This window comes from Rhopalosiphum padi, chromosome 2 (assembly GCF_020882245.1).
Source record: "Rhopalosiphum padi isolate XX-2018 chromosome 2, ASM2088224v1, whole genome shotgun sequence".
Classification (NCBI taxonomy): Eukaryota; Metazoa; Arthropoda; class Insecta; order Hemiptera; family Aphididae; genus Rhopalosiphum; species Rhopalosiphum padi.
This window is the reverse complement of record NC_083598.1, coordinates 38,793,730-38,821,001: the sequence shown is the minus strand read 5'-3', so window position 1 is coordinate 38,821,001 and position 27,272 is coordinate 38,793,730. Positions and strand designations below refer to the sequence as shown.

The 27,272-nt window shown below is 27.0% G+C and overlaps 3 protein-coding genes, 1 non-coding gene and 1 pseudogene across 5 annotated transcripts; 2 read left to right on the top strand and 3 right to left on the bottom strand.

The window, feature by feature from the left end:
• Positions 1-1,427: 1,427 nt before the first annotated feature.
• LOC132919939 (protein yellow-like) lies at positions 1,428-3,116 on the bottom strand (annotated as a pseudogene).
• On the bottom strand, positions 3,114-7,490 carry LOC132919938 (histone H1-I). Its single transcript, XM_060981886.1, has 5 exons — positions 7,332-7,490; positions 4,949-5,826; positions 4,377-4,504; positions 4,115-4,291; positions 3,114-3,262 (listed from the first exon to the last, which is right to left on the bottom strand). The coding sequence occupies exons 1-5, from the start codon at positions 7,354-7,356 to the stop codon at positions 3,178-3,180; spliced, it is 1,293 nt and encodes a 430-aa protein (XP_060837869.1). The 5' UTR covers positions 7,357-7,490; the 3' UTR covers positions 3,114-3,177.
• A 256-nt stretch (positions 7,491-7,746) lies between these two features.
• On the top strand, positions 7,747-12,528 carry LOC132919940 (uncharacterized). The gene is made up of 8 exons (XM_060981887.1): positions 7,747-8,062; positions 8,565-8,628; positions 9,060-9,228; positions 9,476-9,598; positions 10,688-10,743; positions 10,915-10,993; positions 11,100-11,228; positions 12,037-12,528. The coding sequence occupies exons 1-8, from the start codon at positions 7,960-7,962 to the stop codon at positions 12,250-12,252; spliced, it is 939 nt and encodes a 312-aa protein (XP_060837870.1). The 5' UTR covers positions 7,747-7,959; the 3' UTR covers positions 12,253-12,528.
• On the bottom strand, positions 10,474-10,544 carry Trnag-gcc (transfer RNA glycine (anticodon GCC)). The gene has a single exon. It is a non-coding gene; the product is annotated as a tRNA-Gly (tRNA).
• A 2,130-nt stretch (positions 12,529-14,658) lies between the features above and the next one.
• On the top strand, positions 14,659-24,325 carry LOC132923499 (syntaxin-like). 2 transcript variants are annotated; one of them, XM_060987536.1, is made up of 10 exons: positions 14,659-14,847; positions 15,803-15,946; positions 19,112-19,240; positions 19,767-19,866; positions 20,014-20,088; positions 21,815-22,012; positions 22,123-22,199; positions 22,316-22,453; positions 23,715-23,825; positions 23,958-24,325. In XM_060987536.1, exons 3-10 carry the CDS (start codon positions 19,148-19,150, stop codon positions 24,057-24,059), a joined length of 894 nt encoding a protein of 297 aa, XP_060843519.1. In that variant the 5' UTR covers positions 14,659-14,847; positions 15,803-15,946; positions 19,112-19,147; the 3' UTR covers positions 24,060-24,325. The 2 variants fall into 2 exon arrangements, with proteins under 2 accessions (XP_060843519.1, XP_060843518.1); XM_060987535.1 differs by lacking the exon at positions 15,803-15,946.
• The last annotated feature ends 2,947 nt before the right edge of the window (positions 24,326-27,272 follow it).

Genomic DNA, 27,272 nt, shown 5'->3' with positions numbered 1-27,272 from the left:
CCATTTTCAGGTAGTAAGTAATAAGAATTGTAATCTACACCAAAATTAAAATCGATTATTTTTTCGGTAGTATATCGATATTACCAACTTACAATACAAGTTTCTATATTCTAGTATAAATTTAGTTTAAGTTTATAAAATATCGTATTAGGTATTATGAATATAAAAAAGTTGGCCATTTAAAAAAATTATATGTAAAATTAAAGTCGTATTATTATAAATAAAAAAAAAAGTTTTAACTGGTTTTTCATATGGTGATTCTCGTGCTTTTTATTTTACACAATTGATTTAATTTATAAACGTTTAAGTTTTTCTCATCGTGATTTATTATGTACACTTTCATCACGGACAATCGTCATATTTTCACCTGTAGTAAACAATTTTGTTGAACATTTTCTCTGTGTACAACGCCAACGAATTATATTTATAGTTTTTGTTTTATATGCAAAATAAAAAGTATGATTATTATATTCTAAAATATCTTCCTCGCAATTACTTTTAATTATCTTAACTTCCTTATTTCAAGCAAAAAATTAAAAACTGCACTAAAAAAATGTTACACTAAATTACGTATACAACGAAACGGCAAAACTAAACGTAAAGCTTAGACCTTAGTCTTTGATCAATATAATAAACTGATGTACATTATATATTTATATAAATATATATATATATATATAATGCGATTACGACCAATAATTGGACGTTGAACATCAAAATATTACCAGAGAAGGCAAAACATCCCGAAAAATTATTATTGTCATTCGTGTTCATCTAGTCTTGACGTCAACGAGGAATAATCGAATATTTCAAATCGAACAAATAATTAATCATTTTGGTGCAAATTACAAATTCTATTTTCGACTACCTGAGGGTGGTGCAAATTACAAACACTACTTTCGACTACCTGCAGTGGTGCAAATTACAAACTACCCATTATATAACTGTCAAAGATGAATCTGCCCCTTTCTAATCCACCACTGACCGATCGTACTTCATTTATATTATTTATACCGAACTGTTAGATGAAATAGTATTAATATTATACAATAGCAGACAGCAGTATCTTGAATGCATAAACCTTAAACGGAAATATCGTAGTTCAAGGGGTTTTTATATAGGCAATTCTGATTCAAATTCATTGTTTCAATCTAGTGCACATAAACGTCAAGTACTCAGATAGCGTACTAATCCTAAGTATATACTTTACTATTATATCTTAAACAGTGCTATAATGTCCTAACCTAACAATTTTTTTTAAATCTAAAATAGTAAAATGTCATTAAATATACATAAATGGAAGACAGGGAAGTTGAATTCGATTTTAAGATAGACAGGGATTGTTAAAGAATTATTAATTATACAATTTTAAATTCTAATGATGAAAAAATGTATAGTATTGCATCAATAAATAAGTTACAATCAACTTGTTTATTAAGTTTTCTAAGAAAGCAGTTTATTTAAAAAAAAAACCATATCATACATAGGATCAGTGAATCAAATGATCAAACATAATTTAATTTTCAAAATGATAGCTCATGACCGAGCACACAACGTTATAACTTATAATACTTTGTTGTCGAGTCTTGATTTGTTTACCACTTCGGCATTCAAAACTGATTACAACTCATTACAACATGTCAACACAACCCACTCGGCAACGCAAAAACGATCGCCGTGTGAAACGAAAGTTAAAAACTAAACAACGGATATTGCAGGACAAAAACAAGAGTCGGAAGTACAAATCTAAATGGGCACGTCGACGATCGTGCACGGACATCTACTACAAGACGATCTCGTCGCAGTCGTCGGCCGCACCGCCGTTCAGCGGTCGCAACAGCGTCCTGGGACCGGTGCAGTCGACGTTGCCGGCTGTGTACTCGTCGTAGTTGGACTCGACCGTCCACACGGCGTTCCGCCAGCCGGCCACCACGGCGGTCGGCGTCAGGTACAGGTAACTGCGGTGGACGAGCACGAAGCTGCGCACTTCCAGCGGCCGGTTCACGTCCCACGCCCACACGTCGGTGCCGCCGCCGGCAGTCCGGAAGTAGACGTTGGTGCCCCGGTCCGAGCCCAGCACGAGCATGCCCACCGGCTTGACGCCCACCTCGGACACGGCGCCGTGGGCCACGCTCTCCTGCGACCACGCGTCCAGCGCGAACATGTAGCCGCTGTGCCGGTACGTGAAGTACACGTAAGCGCGGCCGGCCACGGTGACGGGCGCCAGGTACAGAACGGCGCGCCGGTGGCTGTCCACCGGTATGGTCTCGGGCAGCTGTATCGTGTGCAACTTGCCCGCGTCCGCGTCGTACACGATGATCTTGTGCCGGGCCACGTCCGACACGTAAACATGCAGCCGACCGCACGACGTGCGCGCCGCCACCACGTGCTCGAGCACGCTGTCCGGCCACGTGACGGCCGACAGGTCGGTGGCCCCGGTCACCGCGTCCGTGGTCAGGTTGACGGCGATCAGCTGCGCCGGTCCCAGGCGCAACGGCTTCCATAGCACGTTGGTGGTGCCCGTGTCCAGCGCCCACAGCACGCCCGTCTCGATGTACACGTCGACCACGTTCACTATGCACGTGCGACCGCCGCCGCACGACCCGTAATTCCCGTAATCGGGATACGGCCGGATGTCCGGCTCGAAGTCGGACACGTCCAACCGGAAAACGCCCAGCGACCACGGCACCCCGGACTTCGTGAACCTGGGCATGGCCACGTAGGCGCGTTCGTCGTCCATTTGGAACCCGTGCACGAGGATCTTGCGCGGTTCGTACCGGCCGTACAGTATGTCGCTGCTCTCCTCGGTAACCGACGGCCACTCGAGGTTGGAGCCGGACAACAGAAACGTACCGTACTTCGCCGCCGCGAGCCACGAAACTCGGACAAGCAGCATCAAGATCGTAGTTCCTCCCGTCATAACCACCACTATTAAAGCCGTCTAACTTGGCATATACTTTTATATTAAACCACAGAATTTGTGATAAGGACCGACAACGCTGTATAATATAATATTATATACTATTAGCAAGTTGCTATGGAACCAAAGAATTTTTTAGTAATATTAAAATGTGAAATCTACTAACATTGAAATGCAAAAAAAAGAATACAGATTTGGATTTTTTAGTTTTTTTTTTATTTTATTAAAATAAAAGTAAATATGAAACAATCAGGCGTTTATATGATACCAATTTTGTTCGCAACATCCAATGCATCATAATCCCGTGCTAATCGTACATACGCCTTCTTTTTACCGTCGGGCCTGAAAAAGAAATAATAGTTGATGGTGAATACACAAATTAACTAAGGACAGTAATTTCTCAATAGCATCTTTAACTCCATAATATTCTCAAGCTATATATTTATAAAAACTATCAGAACAAATGTTCAATCATATATTACAAGTAATATCTGATATTCTCAAATTCATCATTTAATTAAAACAATAATTTACATAAAAAGTATTTAAATATCAAATTAAATTATTGAATTCAAAATATATTATCAGACAAATATCTGTCAATCATATGATTTTTAATATCTGAGAGATTCTCATTAAGTCATCATATAACAACTTATACTAAATTATTTTATAAACAAAATACCTTGAATATTATACACAATTAATTCATTAATATAATAGTAATAAGGTAATAACTAATTAGTAATTAGTGTAATAGTAAAAAGGTAAATACTAATTATCAACAACATATCTTCGATCAAAAACTATCAGCACAATTTTTTCAAACATTTATTACAAATAATATCCGATATTCTCAAAGTCATCATTTATGTTAATTACTTATGATTTTTTTTTTTTTGTATATAATACCTAATTAATATTTTTACATCAGACAGACATAAATGTCAATCACATTATTTTGAATATCTGAGAGATTCTCAATAAGTCATCATATGAATTAGTACTTAATATATCGCTTAAGTAATATAAGTATATTTAGAAATTATCAGTTCATAATTGTATCAATCACAAGATAATTTTAATTTTTCTGAGAGATTCTCATTAAATCATCATACAACCTCTAAATATGTAATAAATAAATAATATAAAAACTAATGTAAAAACTATATCCCTGTATACTTTCTAAATTACCTGATCAAAGTATTGACTTTGGCCACATTGATATCGTACATCTTCTTAACTGCAGCTTTTACATGGTGCTTATTGGCACGTAAATGTACAATAAAGACTAAGGTGTTGTTGTCTTCAATTTTTTTCATTGCAGATTCAGTTGTCAAGGGGAATTTGATTATATTGAAAGCATCCATCCTAATTGAATCATATGTATTAGATTATATTAAGTATATATATTTAAGCAATAAAACACAAATAATTAACAAATTTATGTAGTTACCTATTTCTCTTGGGAACAGATTTCCTTGGGTATTTTGGGTTCCTCGGAGGTTGGAAAGTCTTGGGACGACGGAAATGGACAGAATACCTGATCTTGCGAATTCTAGTACCATGGGGTCCTTTCAGAGTCTGAAAATTAAAAGAAAATTTTATTAATGACCATATTGATATAAGAAGATGCCATTGCACCATTTGTTATCTCCCTCCGACTCATGTACCACAACATGACAAATATATGATCAGAAGAACCAATCTTCTACTGTTAGCTTAAATATTTAAGTTAATTGCGTATATGTTTATACATTATCATGTTTAAAATATTTTTATAAAATATATATAAATTTAAATTGTAATACTTTATAAGTAAACTTTTACTTAAAAACTGAACTAAGCACTGATAATTTTTTGTAACTTTAAGGTTAATATAATGTTTTCTAAGCTAACATAAAATTTGTTTTTCTGAACTTCAATTTGCTTTGTGGTACATGGATTAAAGAGAAAACAAATTGTATACAAACATCCTCCAATAGTTTCTCATTATAATATTAGTTATTATGTTAAATTTAAATTTACCCTAATTTTAGACTTCAACGCTTTCTTTACAGCATCACGTTTTGATCCAACCTTAACTCCTTTAACACCCTTGGCACTATCAGCTTTCTTTTCTTTTCTGAGCTTAGCAGCGGCAGCGGCAGCAGCTCCTTTAATTAATTTTTTAGCTGCAGCCGATTTACCTTTAAGTGGTTTCTTGGTTTTATCAGCAGCTTTGGTTTCTTTCTTATCTCCTGTTTTAGATTTAGCTGCTGACTTGGGCTTGTCCTTTTTGGCTACAGTTTTTTTAGGTGCTTTAGGAGCAGCTGGGTCAACTGCCGCTTTCTTAGCTGCTGGGGCAGATTTTGGTGCATCAGCAGCCTTCTTCTTGGTTGCTTCCTTTTTGGCCTTTTCTGGCTCCTTCTTTGATTTGCTATCAGTAGCTTTGCTAGCTGTAGATTTCTTAGGAGCAGGTCCAGGCTTTTCAGTTTCAGTGGATGGTCGTTTGGTACCTTTGTCTGCACTCTTACCCTGTTTAGATTGATCAGCTTTCTTGGAAGATTCAGCCTTGGATTTGGATTCATCCTTCTTCTTATCAGCGGGTTTTTTCTCAGCAGCTGCTGGTGCAGATTTTTTATCTGCGGGTTTCTTTTCAGCTGGTGCTTTCTTTTCAGGGGCAGCTTTCTTTTCAGGAGCTGGTTTCTTTTCGGGGGCAGATTTCTTTTCAGGAGCTGGTTTTTTATCAGCTGCAGGTTTCTTGTCTGCAGATTTCTTTTCAGCGGGCTTTTTAGTATCAAGTAAAGGAGCTGGTGCTGGTTGCTTCTTTTCTGGTTTCTTTTCAGATGAAGCAGCTGCAGGCTTCTTTTCACTACCTGATGGTTTCTTATCTCCACCACCACTGCCTGAAGCAGCGGGTTTAGCTGAAATAAATAACAAAATTAGAGAAAATCAGATAATTATTTAGCACCGTAAAAGAATATTATTAATACATTTATACAGGATTAGGTGGTATAAATTAATTAACTATGAAATAAAACATATTTAAGCATAGTCGACATTAAAATTAAATAGGTATAACTACCAAACCAAATTTCTTCTAAAATATTTTCTTATTACATAATTTCATACATCGATTGAGTATTAATTATGCATAGTTTAGTCAGATTTTGTTTTTTGAATACAAAATAGTTATATATTATTAAAACAATTTACTTGTAAGTTATAACTAATTTATGTAATAAATCAAACTATAAATAAAATTAAATGTTTAGAGAAGTATACATGACAATTATATTAACAATATAATTCAATAGGTTTAGATTAAAAATACAATTATTCCTAGTGTAATTACTAATTCCAACAAATTAAAAATAAAAATATATATATATAAAAATACCTATAATTAATATACCTTTAAATTTTTTAAAGTTAAACTGAAAATTATAAAAATGAAATTAACTTTGATTTGATTTTAAGTATAATTACAATAGCTCCTAGGTAGTTATTCAAAGCACGCAATAAGTAGTATGTTTATATTTGATTATAACTGTTGCATGATAAAGATGCTTTTTCTAGGTCTATAACTTCCTGGTATATATATATATATATCTTTTTTTAAAACAAAATTTTCAAAAACAACCTAATCGATATGAAGTTGGTACAATTTAATGGTATATCGCACAAGTAATTTCTTAAAAGATCAATATAGAAATGATTCAAATTGATACTCAAATTACTTATTTTTAAATCTTTAATGTAACAATAGTTCAACTAGTATCTTATCTTAAATTTAGTATATTATTTTTCAGGCTCAAGCATGGTTATATTGGAAAATTACATGTAACTTAACTATTTAAGAAACAGAACATTACTAAGTATATACATATAATTCCAATCTATTTGTATATTTTTGTTATTTCAATGTTAATGTAGTCATCATGAATAAATGTAATAAAATTAAAATGCATTGTGTAGAAAATAATTTTTATTTCTGTAATCAGAAAATAATTAAACCTTTCTGATTTATAATTATACCTGAAGTTCACAATAAATTGTAGAAATCAAACAAAAATAATTTAATACCTTGAAGTGTAAGTAGCACACGAGACAATAGAAAATTGAGTATTTGTATAAGAAAATTGAAATTAGTTAGACATTAATCGCTGCCACAAATGCATCGATCAACTTTAAATTATAACAAAAATGTGTATAGTACATCAATGAGATTTGGGATTTCTATAAGCATGCGATGAACATTCTGAATGAATTTATTTAATATTATATAATGCAATTAACCGAGAATGGATTTTAGTGACAGGCCATGTGCTTATAGTGACGGCACAAAATGGATCATCAAATTTTCATACAAAATATTTAGTGCAGCTTTAATACAACAATAATAATATAAAAATATGTATATAATTACCTTTTTTTTCACCTTTAGGTGGCATTTTACCGGATTATAAAATATAAAAAGATGTTAATGTAACTAAATGAAGTAACGCGAACAGAACTTTTCAGTGAAAGAATCAAGGAAAGAAAAAATAATAGTGGATTTGTTTATAACCTCAATTGACGGTGATTGGTGACGCGCAGATACTCCAAGGAGGAAACAAACTCAACTTCTATAAGACGAAAATAAAAGTAATTTTACGAAAATAAAATATGTATAATAGATTTAATTAAATTGATTATGTTTTTTAGTTGCATTTTTCTCATTAAATAATATTTTTAATTATAATTCTAAATTTTAATTATTTTTATAAATGCTTTGACGATTTTCTTATCGTTTAACTTTTTATCAATATGTTTATCAAATTTCTAAGTGATAAGGTATTTTAATGATTTTAAAACAACCAAATTGGTTTTTGAATTGTTTGAGAAAGTTGTTTTCAATCTAATTATTTTCATGCTTAGTTGAACGCTAATGAGCAATAACAATTACAATTAGTTTGTTTTCGTCGAATCATCGGTGAAGATGTCTTAACATTGCTTATTTTATTTGAGTTTTTCAGTGTTTGGTTATTGGTATTTTAGTAAAAAATCTGAACATAATGTCTTTGTTAAGAACACATTTTTGCGTTCTACATTTATTGTTCTTGTGGGTATCCACTTTAGCGAATGAAAAAGGAACTTCATTTCAATTACAGCAACATAGTGAGTAGTTTAATAAGTCTAGTTTTATTTTTGAGTATGGCATTTAACACTATTATATGCCTTTGTACGCACAAATTGTAAAGTTAAATTTAGTAATAATATTAATCATTTAAATACTAAGATATGTGGTAAAATAACATAGGTACATATTAATAAAGGTCTGTGTAAAATAAGAATTATCATTGACATTATATAATACTGTTACTTTATAATTAAATTGGTATACAATATTTTAACTGTTGTATGTTTAGGTAAATAAAAATAAATATTTTCAATGAAAACATAAAATACCTAATAAAATTACATATTGTTCTGAATGAAGAATGATGATATATTATCATTGGTAATATATAAGTAATGAATTGTGTACCTATACAGTAAAATTAGATTAAAATAAAATAATAACGACCTATATAAATATCACAGCATTTTAAATTTATAATTTATGTTATGCTTTGTACATTGAATACTAAATATTGATGATAAAACATTTTATTTTCAGATGTACCAATGTCAGTTGATGTTATTAATTTAAAACCTACTGATAACTCCGACAAACACAGCAAGTTAGTTGTTATTGATTAATTAAATTATTTGTATAAATATAGGTATATCTAAAACAATGACATAACTGGAAGGTGAAAGCCTGAATAACTGTTAAATTGTGTCTTTAATTAATAAAAATTAATAAGTTTTTTTCAAATAATTTTGTTGATTTAATTTGTTTACTAGAATATTTAAAATGTATACATTTTTATAAAATAAAATAAATTAACTATTGTTTATTAAATTCTTGTTATAAAAGTAAAAGATATTTTTTATTTTTTAAAGAAATTTTTAGTTGAATAAATTTAAATTTATAAGTATGAAACTTAGTGTTTAAACTTTTGAAGGGTATTAAAATCTATTTTATTATATTTAAAAGTTAGCAATATATTGTAAATCATTTTTTTTAAATTTTCTATTTAGTTTGATAAATATAATATTTAAATTACAGATGGCTTGGTAGGTATTTACCTGACCGTTCAAATGGAGAAAACTATGGTAGTATTTCAAGAATTGTTACAGAAAACGAAGATTTTGCTGTGTTTAGTGCCCCAAAACAAAAGAAAAACATGGTGACAATGGGATCTATGGATATAAATTCTACGTGTGACGATGGAAAGGTTTTATTAATTTTGTTATATTTGTGTATATCAAATTATAAATTGATTAAAACTTAAAAAACATATAAGTTTAAATATAAAAAAAAACACAAAATTAGTATTGAAGGATATTATATATTACAATACCTATTAAGTTATTGATTTAGGTATCGTAATATAAATAATTAACTATCATTATTTTTTCATTTAAATTGTGCATTCTGCAGTTTTATGCATTATACATTATTACTTATGTTTATCATTTTAGACGAATTTAACAAGAGATTGGGATGAATCATTTTACAATTATACATGCATGCTGAAAGATTTTTTACCAGTATCTGATATTCAACCATTATTGGATAGAGATCTCGTGCCTAAATATTATGTGGTAATTATTATTTAAATTAACCTGTATCTTTTTTTTTTTCATTATAATACAACATTATTTTTCAAATTTATAAATTATACCCTAAGACTGCCTAATGGTAGTTTTGAGCACTTTTGCTCATAGCTAATTAATATTTTAATAATGATATTTATAACCTTGATAGTTTTAATAGATGCCTATTATGTGATATATTTACTTCAAGAATTTGACACTAAGAAGTAAAATATGCAGATTGTAGATTTAATATTATGTTAAAATTATATTAAACATTTTAAATTATTTTAAATACTTATTTATCCAAGATTAAGAATCATTTATTATGTAAACCTTAACATAAATGTATTCAAAATATTATAGAAATCCAATATACTATAAATTAAGGTTATTTACACACTCAGTTTTGATAAACAAAGTAAAATGTTTTGAAGTTTTTTAAATCGAAAAGTTAAAAATTATCATTATAGTTAATAATATATATTATATCTTTTTCCCACATAGCATTTTCTTGTACATTTTGAAACTTATAATACATTTTTAAATTAAAAATAATTAGTATAATTTAAGCTCTATAGTTAATATTACTATAGAAGTCTTTCAATACACTTTTATCATTGATTTTAAATTAATACATTTATCTATATACTTAATATATTAATGTATTCACTTACACCTGCTGTAAAACAAAGCACTACTTGACAGCTTTATTTTTAATTACAAATTTTGAGAAAATAAGGAAGTTATTCATTCGTATAACAATCTGGCGATTTGTATTTATTTTTTCGCATTCAATTTATTTATAAAAAAATTATTTTAAGTTGTATAAAATTTTTATGTGAAAAAAAAAATGTTAATTAAAAATTAAGCAAAAAAGTTTCTGCATCAGCCGGGAATCGAACCCGGGCCGCCCGCGTGGCAGGCGAGCATTCTACCACTGAACCACTGATGCTTGTTATGAGAGAATGTAAAATATTACATATTTATAATAAATCAAGTACATTTATAATGAATTGTCCATATGATAAGTTGATAAATAAATAATGAATTAATGGTTGGTTTCTAATTGTTTTATTCAATATTTAACTTTTATAGGCTAATCACGTGTGCATGAAAGAATCGATATCTTACAACCACGATATTCCCTCATTGTAAGTACTTATTTACAGATTTAATTTTTAACTATTTCTAAGTGTAATTATAAGTTATTACTATATAGGTAATTAATATTTTTTTAGGTTTAAGACCTAATGCTAACCATATGTTATTAACATTAAAAAGTTTAAATTTTTAATATAATGTGTGTTTTTAATTTTTGATAGTGGTTCACATCGTCCTGCTTGGGCCAGATACGGCGAATATAAATTTTTACCAAAACAGAGATGGTTACACAATTTAGAGGTGTGTATTAGTATATCACATTAATGGCTATTAGCTGTCTAGTTACTTTTAAGTTATTCTAGGTATTACTTTGCATAATGTATGATATTTTTATATTTTTTTTCAGCATGGATCAGTAGTAATGTTGTATCATCCATGCACTCATCCAGTTTTAGTTCAACGTATGCGAACAGTTTTAAAGTCTTGTCTTTTCAGACATATTATTACTCCATATAATTTAGTGCCTGAAGATCGGGTGCGTTTATTAATATTATGATTATTATGGGTTGGACTGTTATTTGCAGGGCTCGGATTTTATAGCACTATAAATGAAATATGTGCTATAATATGACCTAAAAAATCTTATAATAAGCGCTATAATATGCTCTAAAAACATGAAAAATAGCAAAAATAAAAATGTATTCTGTTCATAATTAAAAAAAACTTATATTTATTAACTAAAGATTATTTGTGAATTAATAGGTACATTTATAATTAATTAAAAACTGTTTGTTTAAATTTTTTAATTACTAAAATTACTTTAATTAGTCAGGAGACTATTCAAAATTATCCGGAAATAATAATAAAATAAAATAAATTATTATTTATTAATTAAATAATATCTTAAATTATTTTACCTGAGTTATACTGTATGATTAAATGTTTTGCCAAATTTAAACATTTGAAAATAAAAAATAAAACGTTATATATTATGTAAATTAGCAAAAACTAGCACCAAAACTTGAAAAATAGTACTAAAAACCTAAAATACTTATTACTAAATTTATAGCTCACTCTGCTATTTTTATCTGTATCCTATAATAATTAGCAAATGCTATAAAAATCCAAGCCCTTGTTATTTAATTAGTAATTTTCCAAGTTACAGCTTGTTAAGTTTTTGTCATTTTAGATGTAAACAAAAACTACAAATTTTTATATATAATAGTAATCAATAACAAAGGGTTGATTTATTACCAGTCTTCCACTAAGAATTAAAGAATGTGATTATATAAGATTAAAATTAAATTAATATTTTATTTTATTTTATTTTATTTTATTCTTAGCCGATTGTGCTTGTCACTTGGGGTAACAGACTGTACATGAATGACGTGGATACAAAACTAGCAATCGATTATATAAAAAAATATGCCAATCATGCTAAGGAAACTACAGCCAGGGATGGACAATATGATCATTTATTGATTGAAGCAGCAGAATTAATTTCACCTGATGATATAAATATTTGCCCGACCCCACACAAACGCAAAAATAGAATTTAATATGTTACATTAGCTTTAATATATAACATCTTAAGATGGATAACTATTCATATTTGTCAAACTATTATTTTAGAAACACAGGTATATTGTTTAATATGTTTTGTATTTTAATTATTTAAAAATGAATTTTATATTAAATGTTAATTTGTATTTAACTTGTTAATCTTAAGATTAAGGACCAAATAATTTTAACAAAAAAATTTAGTTATTAATTTTTTTTAATTTTATAATATATTTAATTATTTTAAATGATATACATTTTTTATTGACTTACCATTTTTTTTTTTTTTATTGTAATATGTTCTAGGTTCCTGTTAACAAATTTAAAAGTAAACTAACATTAAATGTTCTGTTCTTTTAATATTTAATGATCTATGTTAGAATCTTTAGATTAAAATTTCAAGTTTTAAGAAGTTACTTGAAATTTTGAAAAAAAAATTCTATATTTTAATAACATGCTAAATATTATTTTTATGTAAGTTCTTATATTGTATATTTGTTTTAAATGAAATAAATATATTAAATAGAACCATTTTTTTCTGAATTAAATTCAAATCAATCAATCATAAAAAATTAATTAACAGAGTTAACAAAATTAACAAAGTTGATAATACTTCAGAATGTAATTTTAGCTGGCTTTCGCTCAGTCCATAATCTATATTAATAGATTATTTTTTTTCATTTATTGTATTATTTATATTTTAAATGTGTCAACATATTACACGTTATTACAAGTTTTTTAATACAATTAAGAATTTATTTATCAAATATAGTATGGATAATCTCTAATTATCAGATAATATCAATAGATAAAATCTTTGCCTCATGATTATGAATCTTGTAATGTGTGTGTAAAAAACATTCATAATTATCAAATATTTATTAATAGCTCAAAAAAAGCCAAAATATTTTTAAAATCAGATCAACAAAATACCTTGGTATTACTCTGTATAAAAGATTAAAATAATTGAATTACATTAAATTAAAACAAAAACAACTTAACTCACACCACCGTCTACTTTGACCTATACTAAAATCTAATACATGACTACATGAGTCTTAATAATAAATTATTTTATAAAAATTAACCACTAACCAGTAGTCATACCTTACGGCATTCAAATTTGATAAACCCTTGAACATTCACCTTAGTCCCTAATTAAACCTTATAGTCAATAAATCGCCATAAGAGGTGATCCGCGGTATACAAAAAAATGCAACCTTTCATAAGGATTTAAATAACAAATAGAAAACACATTTGCTGAAAACCAATACAAAATAATTCATTTAATCAACCATACTAACCTCTTTATAAATATATCCTTATTCTTCTTTAACATTACCACAAAATATTCTTCACAATAAATAGAGATACTAGACAGTAGGCACCAGCAAGCTCTTTTATAGAATAAAATATATACCTAAATATTACAAAAAAATCTAAATTTAAAATGTTGAGGTTCTGTTGTTGAATGGTCTCCTCTTCATGTGTTTCATGTTGATGGTATTGTTCTTAATTGTCTGCAGTCTATATTACTTATTATTTATTTATATATATAAATTTAAAAAAAAATAAAATTCAATCCACGTATAAAAAATTCTTTTAGACACATTGTATAAAATTGTCTAGAACTTTATTTGTTTTAAAATTACAATTTACATAAAAAAAAATTGATTTTTTCACAAATTGGTTTTGCGTAAAAAATTTCTATTTTCCCTATTATTAAAAAAAATAAAGTACTGATAAATTTTTACTTTTGTTCTCCAAGTACAAACTTTATTTACAGTAGGTAGGTATTGGTATAGTAGTTTATAATGCAGTTTTTACCAAAAAATATATCGAGGTTGAAGATTAAATTGATTTTACTGCTCAAAATGCAATGAGTGATGATAGACACAAAAATAAAAAAAATACTATAATAATTTAGGAAATAATTATTTTTATAGGGCTAACTAGACTAGTTATAGGCCATTTATATACATGGGCTCTAGTGGCGTTGTCCTATGGCCCTATGCCCCCTTGATATAATAATATGGGAATAAGTAATAACCATAATGTTTATACTCTAATTAATAAGCATAATGCCATAATATATACAAATCAAAAAAATAAATAAATCTTATAAATTATTTGAACTAATAATTAATAATCACATGCGTAATGGTATTTAAAATATAAATTTACAATAATTGTAATAATATTTTATTCAGATAGCTAATAAAAATCAATGATTTCAATAGTTAATTTAAACAATGCATGCTTTATTGTTTATGTATGAATCATGGATACCTATAAAATTAAAAGCGTAATAACTAATAATGTTTGTAATAATCTTATACGGTGTAATACGCGTACTATACGTAGTGGGAGTTACATAAAGTTGTTACCGTTCAAAACTCGTGGCCGTGTATCGTCATTTCAGTTTCGAGTTTGTTAGCGCCGAATGTACAGTGTCACAATAATAATGTATTTAGTACCTATCTATTCTAGTGTAATCTTAATTGTTTGACATGTTTGTGCTGCAAAAGTGAATAGTATTTTTTTTATTTATTACAATTATTATGATTAAAGATAGACTGAAAGAGTTACAAGCTGTAAGTAGAATTTTTTTACGATGTTATTTATAGATAATATGAATATTTTTAAACAATATAAAACAATATGTAAGAACATTGTACAATACTATAATATTTTAGTATATCACCCCTCTCATAAATAATGTATTTTCCCATTGTCTAAACTATCCAAATATATTTTAACAGGGTAGCATATTATTTTTGATAATCTTACAATATAGATAATTTAAATACCTAGTTACATTCGAATTCAATATTGCATATAGATTTAATATACTTATTTTTTAATATTAGTATAGTACTTATAAATGTACAACATGCCGATTATCAATAGGTACTCAATTTACTATATAAATGTAAATTGTAAATTATTGTTAGTTTTTAGATTTAATTATAATATGTCAGCTGACATTATTAGTAATTAATAAACAACCACAAACAATAGTGGCAAACACCTACTACATAAGTAAGAAAACTAACTTTTTACTCAACATTTAATTACAAAATACTTAAATTGCTTATATAATAATTTTAAAAGTTGATATCATTTTCCGAATCTTTCATATTATATTTTATTATTATTATATTTAGATTTAGTATTTAATACATAAACATAGGCATTTAATTGCACATTGTATAACTAAATTAATATCAGTATTTAGTAACAAAGTAACCTTGGATTTTAAATATTTGATTGAGACATATATGTAATAATTGTGACTTAATTGCACTTGTCTTATCTACAATAAAAAACTGACTGTCAAAACACAATTAAAAATATTTCGTTTAGTTATTAGATGAAACAAAGAGGTTTTGAATTAAAATTACATAAATTGTGTTAAAACTGAAAACACACAAAAATACAACGGTTACAAAAAATGTATCTTAAGATGGAAATAAATCAATTTTAGGATAGTATTTTTGTTCTCGCTGATTTTCAGTTGATTAACTATGTAAATATTCGTTTTGACAGGCCGAACAAAATACAATCTTCAACATTCTAATTTGTATTGCATATACAGTCATACAGAGCATAACTAAATAGATAATAAATCTATATAGCTGTGATACTGAGTGCAAGTATAGTGACCGAACATAAAAGTTGATTGTGTCGTAGGTAGGTACCTATAATACTACCTGTATAGTATAATGAATAGGCAATCCTCGTTGCAGTACATACGGATTGTTTAGAAAAAACTCGACACGATTAAATAAAACGTGGGACATATATTGTATGTTATGATGTTATGCTCATTATAATATTATTTTGGCGTATCTACACATCAACGATAGAATATATATATATCTATGTAAATTGACTATAAATAAAAATTTCAATTTTCTCGTATATTATGTATAAATTTTAAATTATTATTTATACTATATATACTACGTATAGGTAGGTATATAAATATATTTTTTTACCACAAACATCATACATACACAATTGGTTTATTGTTGTGCCAACTGCAGTTCTGATCTATCTGTTGAAAATGGCACCAATTAATTTTTCCTAACACAATGACTTCAAGGCCTGCATTAGGTGAGTGCCGCTGTAGTTAATATTCGGTAGTGCGGAACCATAAGGAACATTATTTTTATTGTATTCATAATATAACAATAATTTATAGCGAATAAAAGGCCGTATTAGTCAAACACAAAATACCTACTGGAAAGAAAAAAACGATTATCCGTGTATATATATATATATATATATATTACATAATTATATTATACTTTTATTAAATATAGTAACATGTTTTGTAGACCAGTAAACAACATTTTATGTAGAAGGACAGGACGGCACATCGTCAACATTCAACACTTAGCATAATACTACCCATGTGATATGTGAATATTAAATATACTATAAAGATGATAACATTGATGTAGTCTTAGATACTCCAAAAAATAACGTAAAATTTTTTTAATATTCGTGTTAGTATACAAATATGTGCTACAGTGATTGGTTAGCGATCATCGATATAAAAACGAGGGAAATAATACCTATATAAATATTATTATATACCTACCATATAGTAGGTACCATGCGTCCATGTGTATATTAATATAATATATATTCTCGTAAATTATATTACTCGCCGAGGACGACATTTATTTATCCGGATAGACGTACAAATTGAAATTGTTGTTTCGTACATATAATATTGAGTAGGTAATATAGTATAATTTTTAATTTATATCTGTTTTTTTTTTATTATATTGCTATTTATTTGTAATTAGGTATAGGCATGTATTGTAGTCTTAAATCTTAATGCATGCTTCACAAGACAATAGTCAATAAAATAATTTTGGTTAAACAGTTAGATCTAACATGCCATTGAACTAAAGACATATTATCTAAATAGATACATCAAAACATTAATCCTATGAATATTAATTATGTTTGTTAATAGTTAATATAATGTTAATATAAATACATTATACATGTCATTATAATATTAAAATTAATGTATAATATCCACGTAATTTGCATGTACAGATTTTAAATGTATATATTTGATTGAATATAATAATTAATAATAATGTAAGATAAGAAAACCGTCTATGCCCAATGAACTTTTATAGCCGACAAATAGAAAAGAAAATCTCATTAAATCGTATAAATCATGGACCATTGATTTTTCAATTAAAAAAAAAAAAAGTAATAACATATAATTCTAATTTATCATAAATTCATAATACATGAGTCATAACCTGAATTGACCAAAATGCCAGTTATTACTTAAATAGTACTTAGCTATTATTTCAAATTTAATTATAAATAAATATGTCAAGATGAAATTGAACTAATTAAAAAAAAGAACAATGTGGGAATTTCAATGTAATTATAGAATTATAGATAGATAGTTTAAACAACAGATCAATTTAAACTGCATACAAAAACAGTATTTTTTTTTAAAAATAATGATTAATAAATAATGATATAATTTTACGTTCTTATTATGTTTTAAATCTAAAACGTGTTAGAAGTTGAGATAAAATGTAGTGATTATAATTATAAAAGAAAACGCACGTCGTTTTTTTATTTATTTGTTAGAAAAAACATAATCTATAAATATTTTTATTACGAAAATAGTTAGTAGTTAGTTAAGAAGAGAATTAGGAATACATGGAAGATGAAAATGGATTATGTTCAATAAGACACCCAAGTAACACTCTATAAAGCTTATCGTTAAAAAAACATATTGTTCAAGTCTAAGATATTTATCATAAATCTGTTTAATTTAAATGTTAATTACCAAAATAATATAATATTTATTAACTAAATGATAATAATCATTTTTTTTATATTACCTATGTAACTATTTAAAAATATTATCATAACTATCAATATATTTTTTTTGGTGGCATTATATTTTCATTTTATTATTTATAAACCTACCTATATTATTATATTTAAAAAAAATGTATTATCTTAACTAATTTTTTTAATAGGAAGTAAAAATTTAAAAATACGATTAAATACCTAGTTAATTACCGATCTATAAGGTACAAAATAAATTATATATTCAGTTTGGTTAGACCGATTAGGTAAAATCATTAAATATGTATATAATATTCTAATAATTTACTTTTTTGAGTCGAGCATTTAAAAAAAAATTCTTAATTGGAGTTCCATGTAATATTAAATATAAGAGTATAAATAAAATCTATATAAATTATTAACAAAACAAGTAAAAAATACATATATTTATACTATGATTGTATCGTTTTAAGTATATTTATTAATATTTAAAATAACAATTTAAAAAATGACATCAATATTCAATTATACATAAAATACAGTTCTTTTATATTATACAAATAAAAAAATAATTTATTAGACTGTTTTTATTACTAAATATATTAAGTATAGCCAGTTAAATATAATATTATTAATTATTAGTTTGAATTAATGGTACATTTAAAAATATGTGTATGTTGTAATTATTGCAATAATATATGATTTCCAGCTAAAATAAGTTTTCTATAAGCAAAATTGATTAAATACATAAACATGATTTATAAAAGTGAACTACATATATTGCTTAGTTAAAATCCATGTATTATAATAAGCGTATACGGTTTGGAAATCTATAGATTTAAAATAATATCTTAGTGCTCAGTGGAGCTTTATATTGGTTTTGAAACAATGGTGTTTAGCTTTATATAAACTTTAAGCTTCTCTCACAAATTACGTTTATACTCCATTGACTTTCTCGTATTTAAATATATACGTAATGTTTATTTATGGTTATCGTATTAATTTTTTTTAAAGATTGTTGAAGATGTATTTCCAAATCACGTCAACAGAATGGATTCCCGCAATAACATAAGAGGAGTGGATAACGTAGCTCTGGATATTCAAGACTCTGAGTATGGTTACATGGAACATTTCTTCGATCAAGTACTATACAATTTAAAATAAATCTATTGTTAATAGTTAATACGTATATAATCATGTCCAAATGAGTTCGATGTTAAAAAAAAATTGTATAATTTAATCAAAATATGATTAATGATTATGACGTGAGCGTTTTTATGGTTTGTGTAATAGAAAGTTAATCAAAATCAATACCGATTGTGATGATGAGTATTGAGTACTACCTACCTATATTTATATTAATATATATATATATGTATGTATTATGAAGGTACCTTGGCAAAATAATAATAATATATAGTATATAAGATAATATTTTGGTGATAACGATGCTTCATCAAATGTCTGATTATTACTTTAATTTTCTTTGAAACATACCTATTATATAAAATATAATAATATAAACAAATAAAATATGGCTTAATAATACATATAAATGAATATTATTTATTAGTTATTACGATTATTGTTTCGTTTGAAACACGAACTGTTTTTAAACTGATTACTGATACAACATAAATCAAATCATAATACTACATCAATATTACAGATCGAACAGTGTCGGCTGAAAATAAGACAAATCAAAGAGCATGTAGTGTTGATGAGAACATTACACGGAAAGTTACTACTTCTACCTAGGCAAGATGAAAGTATGATATTGTCGTATATAATATTTATTTAATATATTAAAATAAATTAATAAACAATAATACACCGCAACAGCTGAACAGCTGTACTTTCGACAGTAAAAGTTTAATATAGATAATAATATTGTCGTTATTGTATTTATTTTGCAGATATGAAACGAGATATAGATATAAAAACAGAAAATGTGAAAAAAATGGGAAAACAAGTCAGCACAACATTGAAAGGTTATACATTTTAACATAATAAATGTATAATAATAACAAAATCGTGTTCGATTTGGACGCAACAATGCAACTATTATATTAATTATATGATTGAGTGTAACAACCATCATATCCACCTTTTTCGAAGTATGGCTTTTTTATAGTATATTATGATGCTAAAAAAAATGCACCATGGTAATTTAGATATATGTCTAAATATTTTTTATGAATTTATACTGTTGAATTGAGACATTATATTGTACGCCCTATCGAGAATTTTAAATTAGTATTCGTTTTGACGTTTTATAACTCTTATAATATAATAATACTTATTTTAATGTTTTAATTTGAATTCATAATATATTTATAAAAAAATATCAATACAACTAGATAACTCCAAGTTAAATCGCTAGTTTAAAATTATTTACAACTAAACTTTTGAAATATAATTTACCGAAATATAGAGTATTATAAACTTTTATTTGAAATCAAAAATAAGTATGAATTTTTTTATCTGGATTTTAAAATAAACTTATCGGGTTAATAACTCAGCTCTTAAATTAAATGTTGATTAAATATAAATAATGACATAATATGGACATGTGAGTATTAATAATAATAATATACATAATATTATTTGGTTTGAAATTTTTCTTTTCGTATATAATATTGATTATTGGTATAGGTATACTTCACACTTCTATTATTATTATCAAACAGTTTCACGAATATTTCATAGAAATGAGAAATGACACGGTAATAATAAACGCTCAATAATGTTTTTTTTTTATCACATGTACCTATGTACATTAATTATATATATATATTCACATGATATGGACGAGGTAATATCCTTAATAAAAAAAAATCGTAAATGGTAATCTGTAGGCTGTCCAGAACGGATTCACGGGCATCAAGGTCTCGAACAACAGTGGACTTCGGAAATGTCATATATTCTGTACACATATATATATATATCACAAAAAATATTCTTTAACACCGCCAAGGCCCTTCATTGGCGATTCATTAAATGATATACCGGACATCTTGACTTATTAGTTACCTACTATTATTTTAAGTAACACATATTACATATATATCATATACTTGTGTAAGTATTATATTATGAAAACTGAAAAGTACGTACTTATTTGACGAGTATAAATAATCAAATATTAATTCAAATTCTATATAAATGCTTATTAAAACTAAAAGACAGCGTGATTGTTTTCTTAAATACGAAACTACTAACTATAATAGATTTCTATAAATAATGTTTGCATAATCATTCGACTAATTTCACCAAAATAAAATTATACTAAATACTAATCTTAAAAGTAATTGCTGAATCACTTTGTGACTGAATTTAGAATTGATTGAAACCATTGTTAAAATATTTAAAAATAATAAAAATCATTTAGTCGCGTGACAGGAAATAATATACAGTGACAAAGGAAAAACGTAAAAATCTCGAAGTAAATAAAATAATGCGGTATTACAATTTATTATCCAAAATTATACTTTATATATTTAATCAGATTACAATCAGCCACGTGTATAACACACGAAAATAATAATATTATTATATATATATATATATATATATTTGTTCGAAAACCATGATTAAAATTTTAAATTTGGCTTATCAAAATATATAGGTACCTATCCACGAAACTAGAAGAAAACAGGAAGCGTGTAGTCGTGTTCGCTGGAGCATTTAAAATATTTTATGGAATTTTCTTTTTAGGCCTAGAGAAACAGATTAATCAGGAAGAAGACGAGTTTTCCGGTGACAACGAACAAGTGAGCGCCGCGTTGCGGATACGAAAAACCCAACACGCCACCACGATACACATGTTGGTCGAAGCTCTAGCCGAGTTCAACGCCGAGCAGATCGTCTACAAAGAAAAATGCGAGGAACGCATGCAGAAAGTCGTGTGCATAGGTGAGTGATTATATTTTTTTTTTCAAATGGAACATATATATCTTAATGACTTAATACATTATCCATCGTCAATCCAATTATGACATGTTATTGTTATATATTTTCTGCAGCAAAAGCCGAAATATCCAACGATCAATTCGACGAACTAGTCAGCCAAGGCAACTACTCCGCCGTGTTCAACGGCAACGTAAGAGCTGTTTTTGATTTTTTCATGTATCTCATCACGTCTTACAAAATATAAAAGCTATATATTTAGTCGTGTATGCAGTACGCGTATATGTTAATATAAATTAATGTTTTCAGATAATTGCCGAAACGCTGGAAGCTAGGAGCACGTTGCAGGAAGTCCAAGACAGGCACTTGGAATTAATGAAACTGGAGAAGAGCATCCAGGAGCTCCGGGACATGTTTGTTGAGATGGCGATGCTGGTCGAAAAGCAAGTATGACGATAATATAAATTATAAATATAAAATATTATACTTGTAAATAATATCTCATTTATACCTTTCCTAGCTGTACATATATAATCCAAGTATATAATCCAAATCTTGCAGCAGTGGCGTAGGTATATAGGTACGATAATTTCGCTTTAAACCTTCTTACCCAATAACTTATATCGGTCTCTGGTTATCACAAATGACATAAATACATTTTTATTATTGTCATCATTTGTCGACTGATTGCTATACAATGTAATTGTAATAATCTATCTGGTACATTATGCATGTATTCACTATTAAAGAATCATGGACGTGTCAAAAACGTATAACAAAAATATACGACTCTTAATGCGTAATAAACGTATAAACGTATTATTGTCTATTACTATCGCCTAAGATTATATTACTTTCTATATCTAATTTTCAATATCAACTAATTGCTGGTACACGTGCGTACCTATATTATATTGCGCATTTGCGCTGCAATATCTTGTATTGCGAGTGCCGTGCAGTCTTTATTCATACAAAGTATAAACAAATTCGAAACAAACCCATTTAGGTACATATCTATAATATTATATCACATAATTATTGTATCACAATCATGCCATTAAAACGGTTAAATTGTTAAAATTTTAATTACTGGTATTTAGTATAAGAAAGCCGTATTAATTATTTATGGTTCGTCGCTACTAGCTCGATTTATTTATCTTTGTGAATCAATTTTAATAGCAATAAATTATGATAAATATAATATATTATATTATATTTTTTTCTATGTAAATATAATACTATTTAACCTATTGTAATTCATAGTACTCAAATCTTTATATTAAATAGACATAACAGGTATTTATTTCCAAGTGCCAATATCTTGTATTTGGTGCTTACGAAATTCGATTAAAATATTAATAAAATATGAATTTCACGTAAGTATGTAAACAAGAATTTTAGAAAATCATTAAAATCTATTCACGTGTAATTTCTTATTTCTGATGAGTCGTGCATTTCATAAGAATGAATGTAAAAATTAAAAAGTAAAACTGATATAACTGCTTTATGATGTGAATATTAATTGATTGAATACCTTCCTATATACAATACATTAATATACACTAACTAGATTTTTCATATTAATAGGCCTAAATAATTTTTTTGTTTTTTAATTTTACTACATTTTCGTTACTAATTGCTTGTAGCTATAATTGTTTTATTTTTAAAAATGTTATAAATATTTAATTGTAAACTTTTTTTTTTACAGGGTGACATAATTAATAGTATAGAACAACATGTGTTAAGGGCCGGAGAAGCTGCTGAAAATGCCAAAATTGAAACCAAAAAAGCTGTTATATACACTAGCAAAGCGAGAGTGGTACGAATAATAAATTAATAATATTATATTTTTTTTTAACTAGGAAACGAATTTCCGTGTTAAACAAAATACTAATGAGTACAGTGCTTATAATACAATTGATTTTTAAAGCCATTTAATTATTTGTTGCAGAAAAAAATTGTCTTCATGATGATTTGCATCTGTGTTGTCTTATGCGTGGTAGCGTGGTTATACTCAAGTTTTTTTGGAAATGATGAAACCACCGAAACTTGACATCTCTTTGATTTTTGTAATATATTAATTGTAACTGTTAGGTAAAATTCTGTGATATTTGTACAACTATATATATATTATTATTTATGTGTATATATTATATATATAGATATATAACTATAAATATGTATCATACATAATGTATGTAGATTACATCAGTACTATTATTGACTAAAATAATTATTAGGTAAATTGAATGTTAATAATTATGTATTTTTAAACTAGGTAAGTACCTATACCTAATAAAAATAATCTATATTTTAAAACGGTTCATTTGTTATAAAAAGATCAACAAATAAATGTTTACTTATTATAATATTAACTGCATACTCGAAATCCGGAGAGTAATTTTATTATTATTCGAGTGCGTGTCAAGAATTTCAAGATGATACACAACGGTGTACGGTTTATTATATGATATATAATATATATAATAGCCAATTTGGATATGATTTGTACAAATCTACGTAATAATGATAATTGAAATTGATAACCTCTTTATACTTCTGCAGTTATATCTACGCATATAATGTATAAGCGCATAGATGATAAATACATATAGAGTTTAATAATATAGTCTGGACTTAAACCCTAGAACCCACCAACATTTCAATCCAAATGACTCAATCAAATAAACAAACCCCCGTATTCTGATTTGAATATAATACTCTCCATAAAGATATTTCTATCCTAACAGTACAAAACGTTGCCAAAATATTTTACAAACGTCTACAATCCAATCTTTGTTATTCAACTATTGCAACCCCCTGAACATATAAATTATTAATTCCCACTATTTCAAATGAACCTAGAATACGCCTAAGACGATCATTATTTCGTGACCTAGGTACTATAATCGATTACCTTCACTATTACTCCACGTCATTAAGTTTCATCAATGGATGGATACAAAACTATAATCTATATTGTATAATTTATGTACATCAATATATCTAATACAGTCATAGGTATGTCTACGGTTGCAAACTAGGGTGCTCGGGTTGCCCCTGCAATTTTCTAAAGGCGCCAGTCAATCGAGTTTTAAATCTCGTGGTTTTTATGGGCTGGTAAAATTTTTCGTGCTAACTATAATATTAGTTCAGTTAATGAACCAAGACCATAATAATAATCGTAGATTATTGTTATTTTTAAGGAAAAACCACTATTATAAAAATATTATAAAAACGACACTAACAACTCATTGATATATCTAAATATTTTGTTAGGATTACGTCATCAAGATTCATTTAGATATCCTTTAAGAGCTTAATTGCTTATTGTTTAATTGTTGCTGTTATATTTAATTACATTATAAGAATTATATATTGTTATACATTACAAAATATTATAATTATAATTATATAATTATTACTGTTGCCTAACCTATATTATTTCTTTTTATATCTTTTTCTTCTCATTTTTACATCAAAACTAAATAGATAGTAATATAGATTTTTAATTTATTTCATGAGTAAATGCATACTAAGATTTAAAAAAAATATACATCATATACATAATTATATTACAAGATTAATAGTGAAGTCAAAAAAAGTCTATCTATTTTATCATTATTATTCAAATGAGTGTTTCTTTTTTAACAAACATTTTAGATTACAAAACTTAAATTATCAAATTTTTGTATACCTCATATAACTACCTGCAACTTAACCAACTACCAAGCACATATAGTCAGGTACCTAAATACAGGGTAAAGGTTTATAGACTTAATATTTATGTAGATGGCGATTCAACGATAATGCAGTAGGTACTTAATACTTATTAATATCTATAACTTTAAAAGTAATAAACAATATAATTTTAGATTAGGTACTGGCGTTACTGCAAATTAAATTGACACATCACATGATAATAATTATTAATTATTATCGAGTATATACTTAATATTATCATTGTTAGAACTGAGAGCCTATACTGCAATAATACTCATAAGTCATTAGTCATTAGCCATAATAATTAATATTGTCGGATGTCGAAAACAAAGCATATTGTATAAAAAAAAGTGTGAAGTCATATCTACAAATACCTATTACAAAAAAACTGACACTGCAACAGTCATTTTACGATTTGATTTATTTTTAGAATCTTAAATTAACTAATAAAAAAAAATGTATCTATTCGAATTTTGTGGTAGATACTAGATCACTTATATTAAATTGGTAAATCACTAGCCCGTAGTAGATCACCTGCTGCTATAGCATATGAATACAAAAGTATGAACAACAAAAAAAGTTGACAAGAATATTAAATTACTAACCAATAACCAGTAATATATTCACTATAATAGTATAATTATTTATAGAAAATATAAGCAATATTAAAAACTGTATTATATTATTTATTCTTTAAAAAATACTGTTAGTGTTATTTATTATTATTATGTACTTATTATTATTTACATGGATTCAGTATAATCCTTAATATTTTTATAACTCAATTATTATTACCTATATTGGATTTCTGGTAGGTACTATTTTAATTTTTAATTAAAAATCATAATCAATTAACTAATGAAAATAATTTTCTTAATATTTTCAACATCATGGTATTAGCTATTAGTCAACTAGTGGTACCAAATATAATTTATTAAATTAGTATGTGCTGTAGAAGTATAGACTATATATCTTAATATAGCCAAGTACCCTTCAATATAGACATATAGTGGACATTCAGGTAACTCCCTTACCAGAAGTTTATCACTTCAAATAAATTCTCCACTTATGATGCCTAATATATATGTGAGTATTTGAATCTAGTGTTAAGAACGTGAATTAATTAAAATAAGTTTGGATATTTTTTTTCAAACGCAGATTTTAATGATCCCTAGACCCTAATAGTATAATAAAGAATCCTAATTTATAATCAGACGAATTCTGTACGATAATATAAATTTTATGGACACTATCACCAATCACAATGTCACATCGATTTTCAAAAAAACATAATAATAAATTATGATAATCCGAAACAGAAAACACGCGTGAGCCGCGTTTAAGACGGGAGTAGGCAATAAAATCAACACACGTGGAAAAATTATAGTTTTAAAAACGTATTCGATTTATACTATACACAGACATTGAGACATACAGTATACCTACACATTGACGAGAAACTATATTAAATAATAAAATTAGCAATAGATTTTATTTCCTTCCGACCTTAACGTTATAAGTACAGTGTTCACAGTGTTGGCCG

Coding starts and splice junctions, on each gene's coding strand:
- LOC132919938 (XM_060981886.1), bottom strand. CDS start 7,356: ATGCCACCTAAAGGTGAAAAAAAAG. Junction 5,827..7,331: donor ACCTAAAGGTGAAAAAAAAG/GTAATTATATAC, acceptor TATTTATTTCAG/CTAAACCCGCTGCTTCAGGC. Junction 3,263..4,114: donor AAAGTCAATACTTTGATCAG/GTAATTTAGAAA, acceptor TTTCTTTTTCAG/GCCCGACGGTAAAAAGAAGG.
- LOC132919940 (XM_060981887.1), top strand. CDS start 7,960: ATGTCTTTGTTAAGAACACATTTTTGCGTTCTACATTTATTGTTCTTG. Junction 9,229..9,475: donor CTACGTGTGACGATGGAAAG/GTTTTATTAATT, acceptor TTATCATTTTAG/ACGAATTTAACAAGAGATTG. Junction 9,599..10,687: donor TCGTGCCTAAATATTATGTG/GTAATTATTATT, acceptor TAACTTTTATAG/GCTAATCACGTGTGCATGAA.
- LOC132923499 (XM_060987535.1), top strand. CDS start 14,815: ATGATTAAAGATAGACTGAAAGAGTTACAAGCT. Junction 14,848..19,111: donor GACTGAAAGAGTTACAAGCT/GTAAGTAGAATT, acceptor TTTTTTTTAAAG/ATTGTTGAAGATGTATTTCC. Junction 22,454..23,714: donor CGATGCTGGTCGAAAAGCAA/GTATGACGATAA, acceptor TTTTTTTTACAG/GGTGACATAATTAATAGTAT.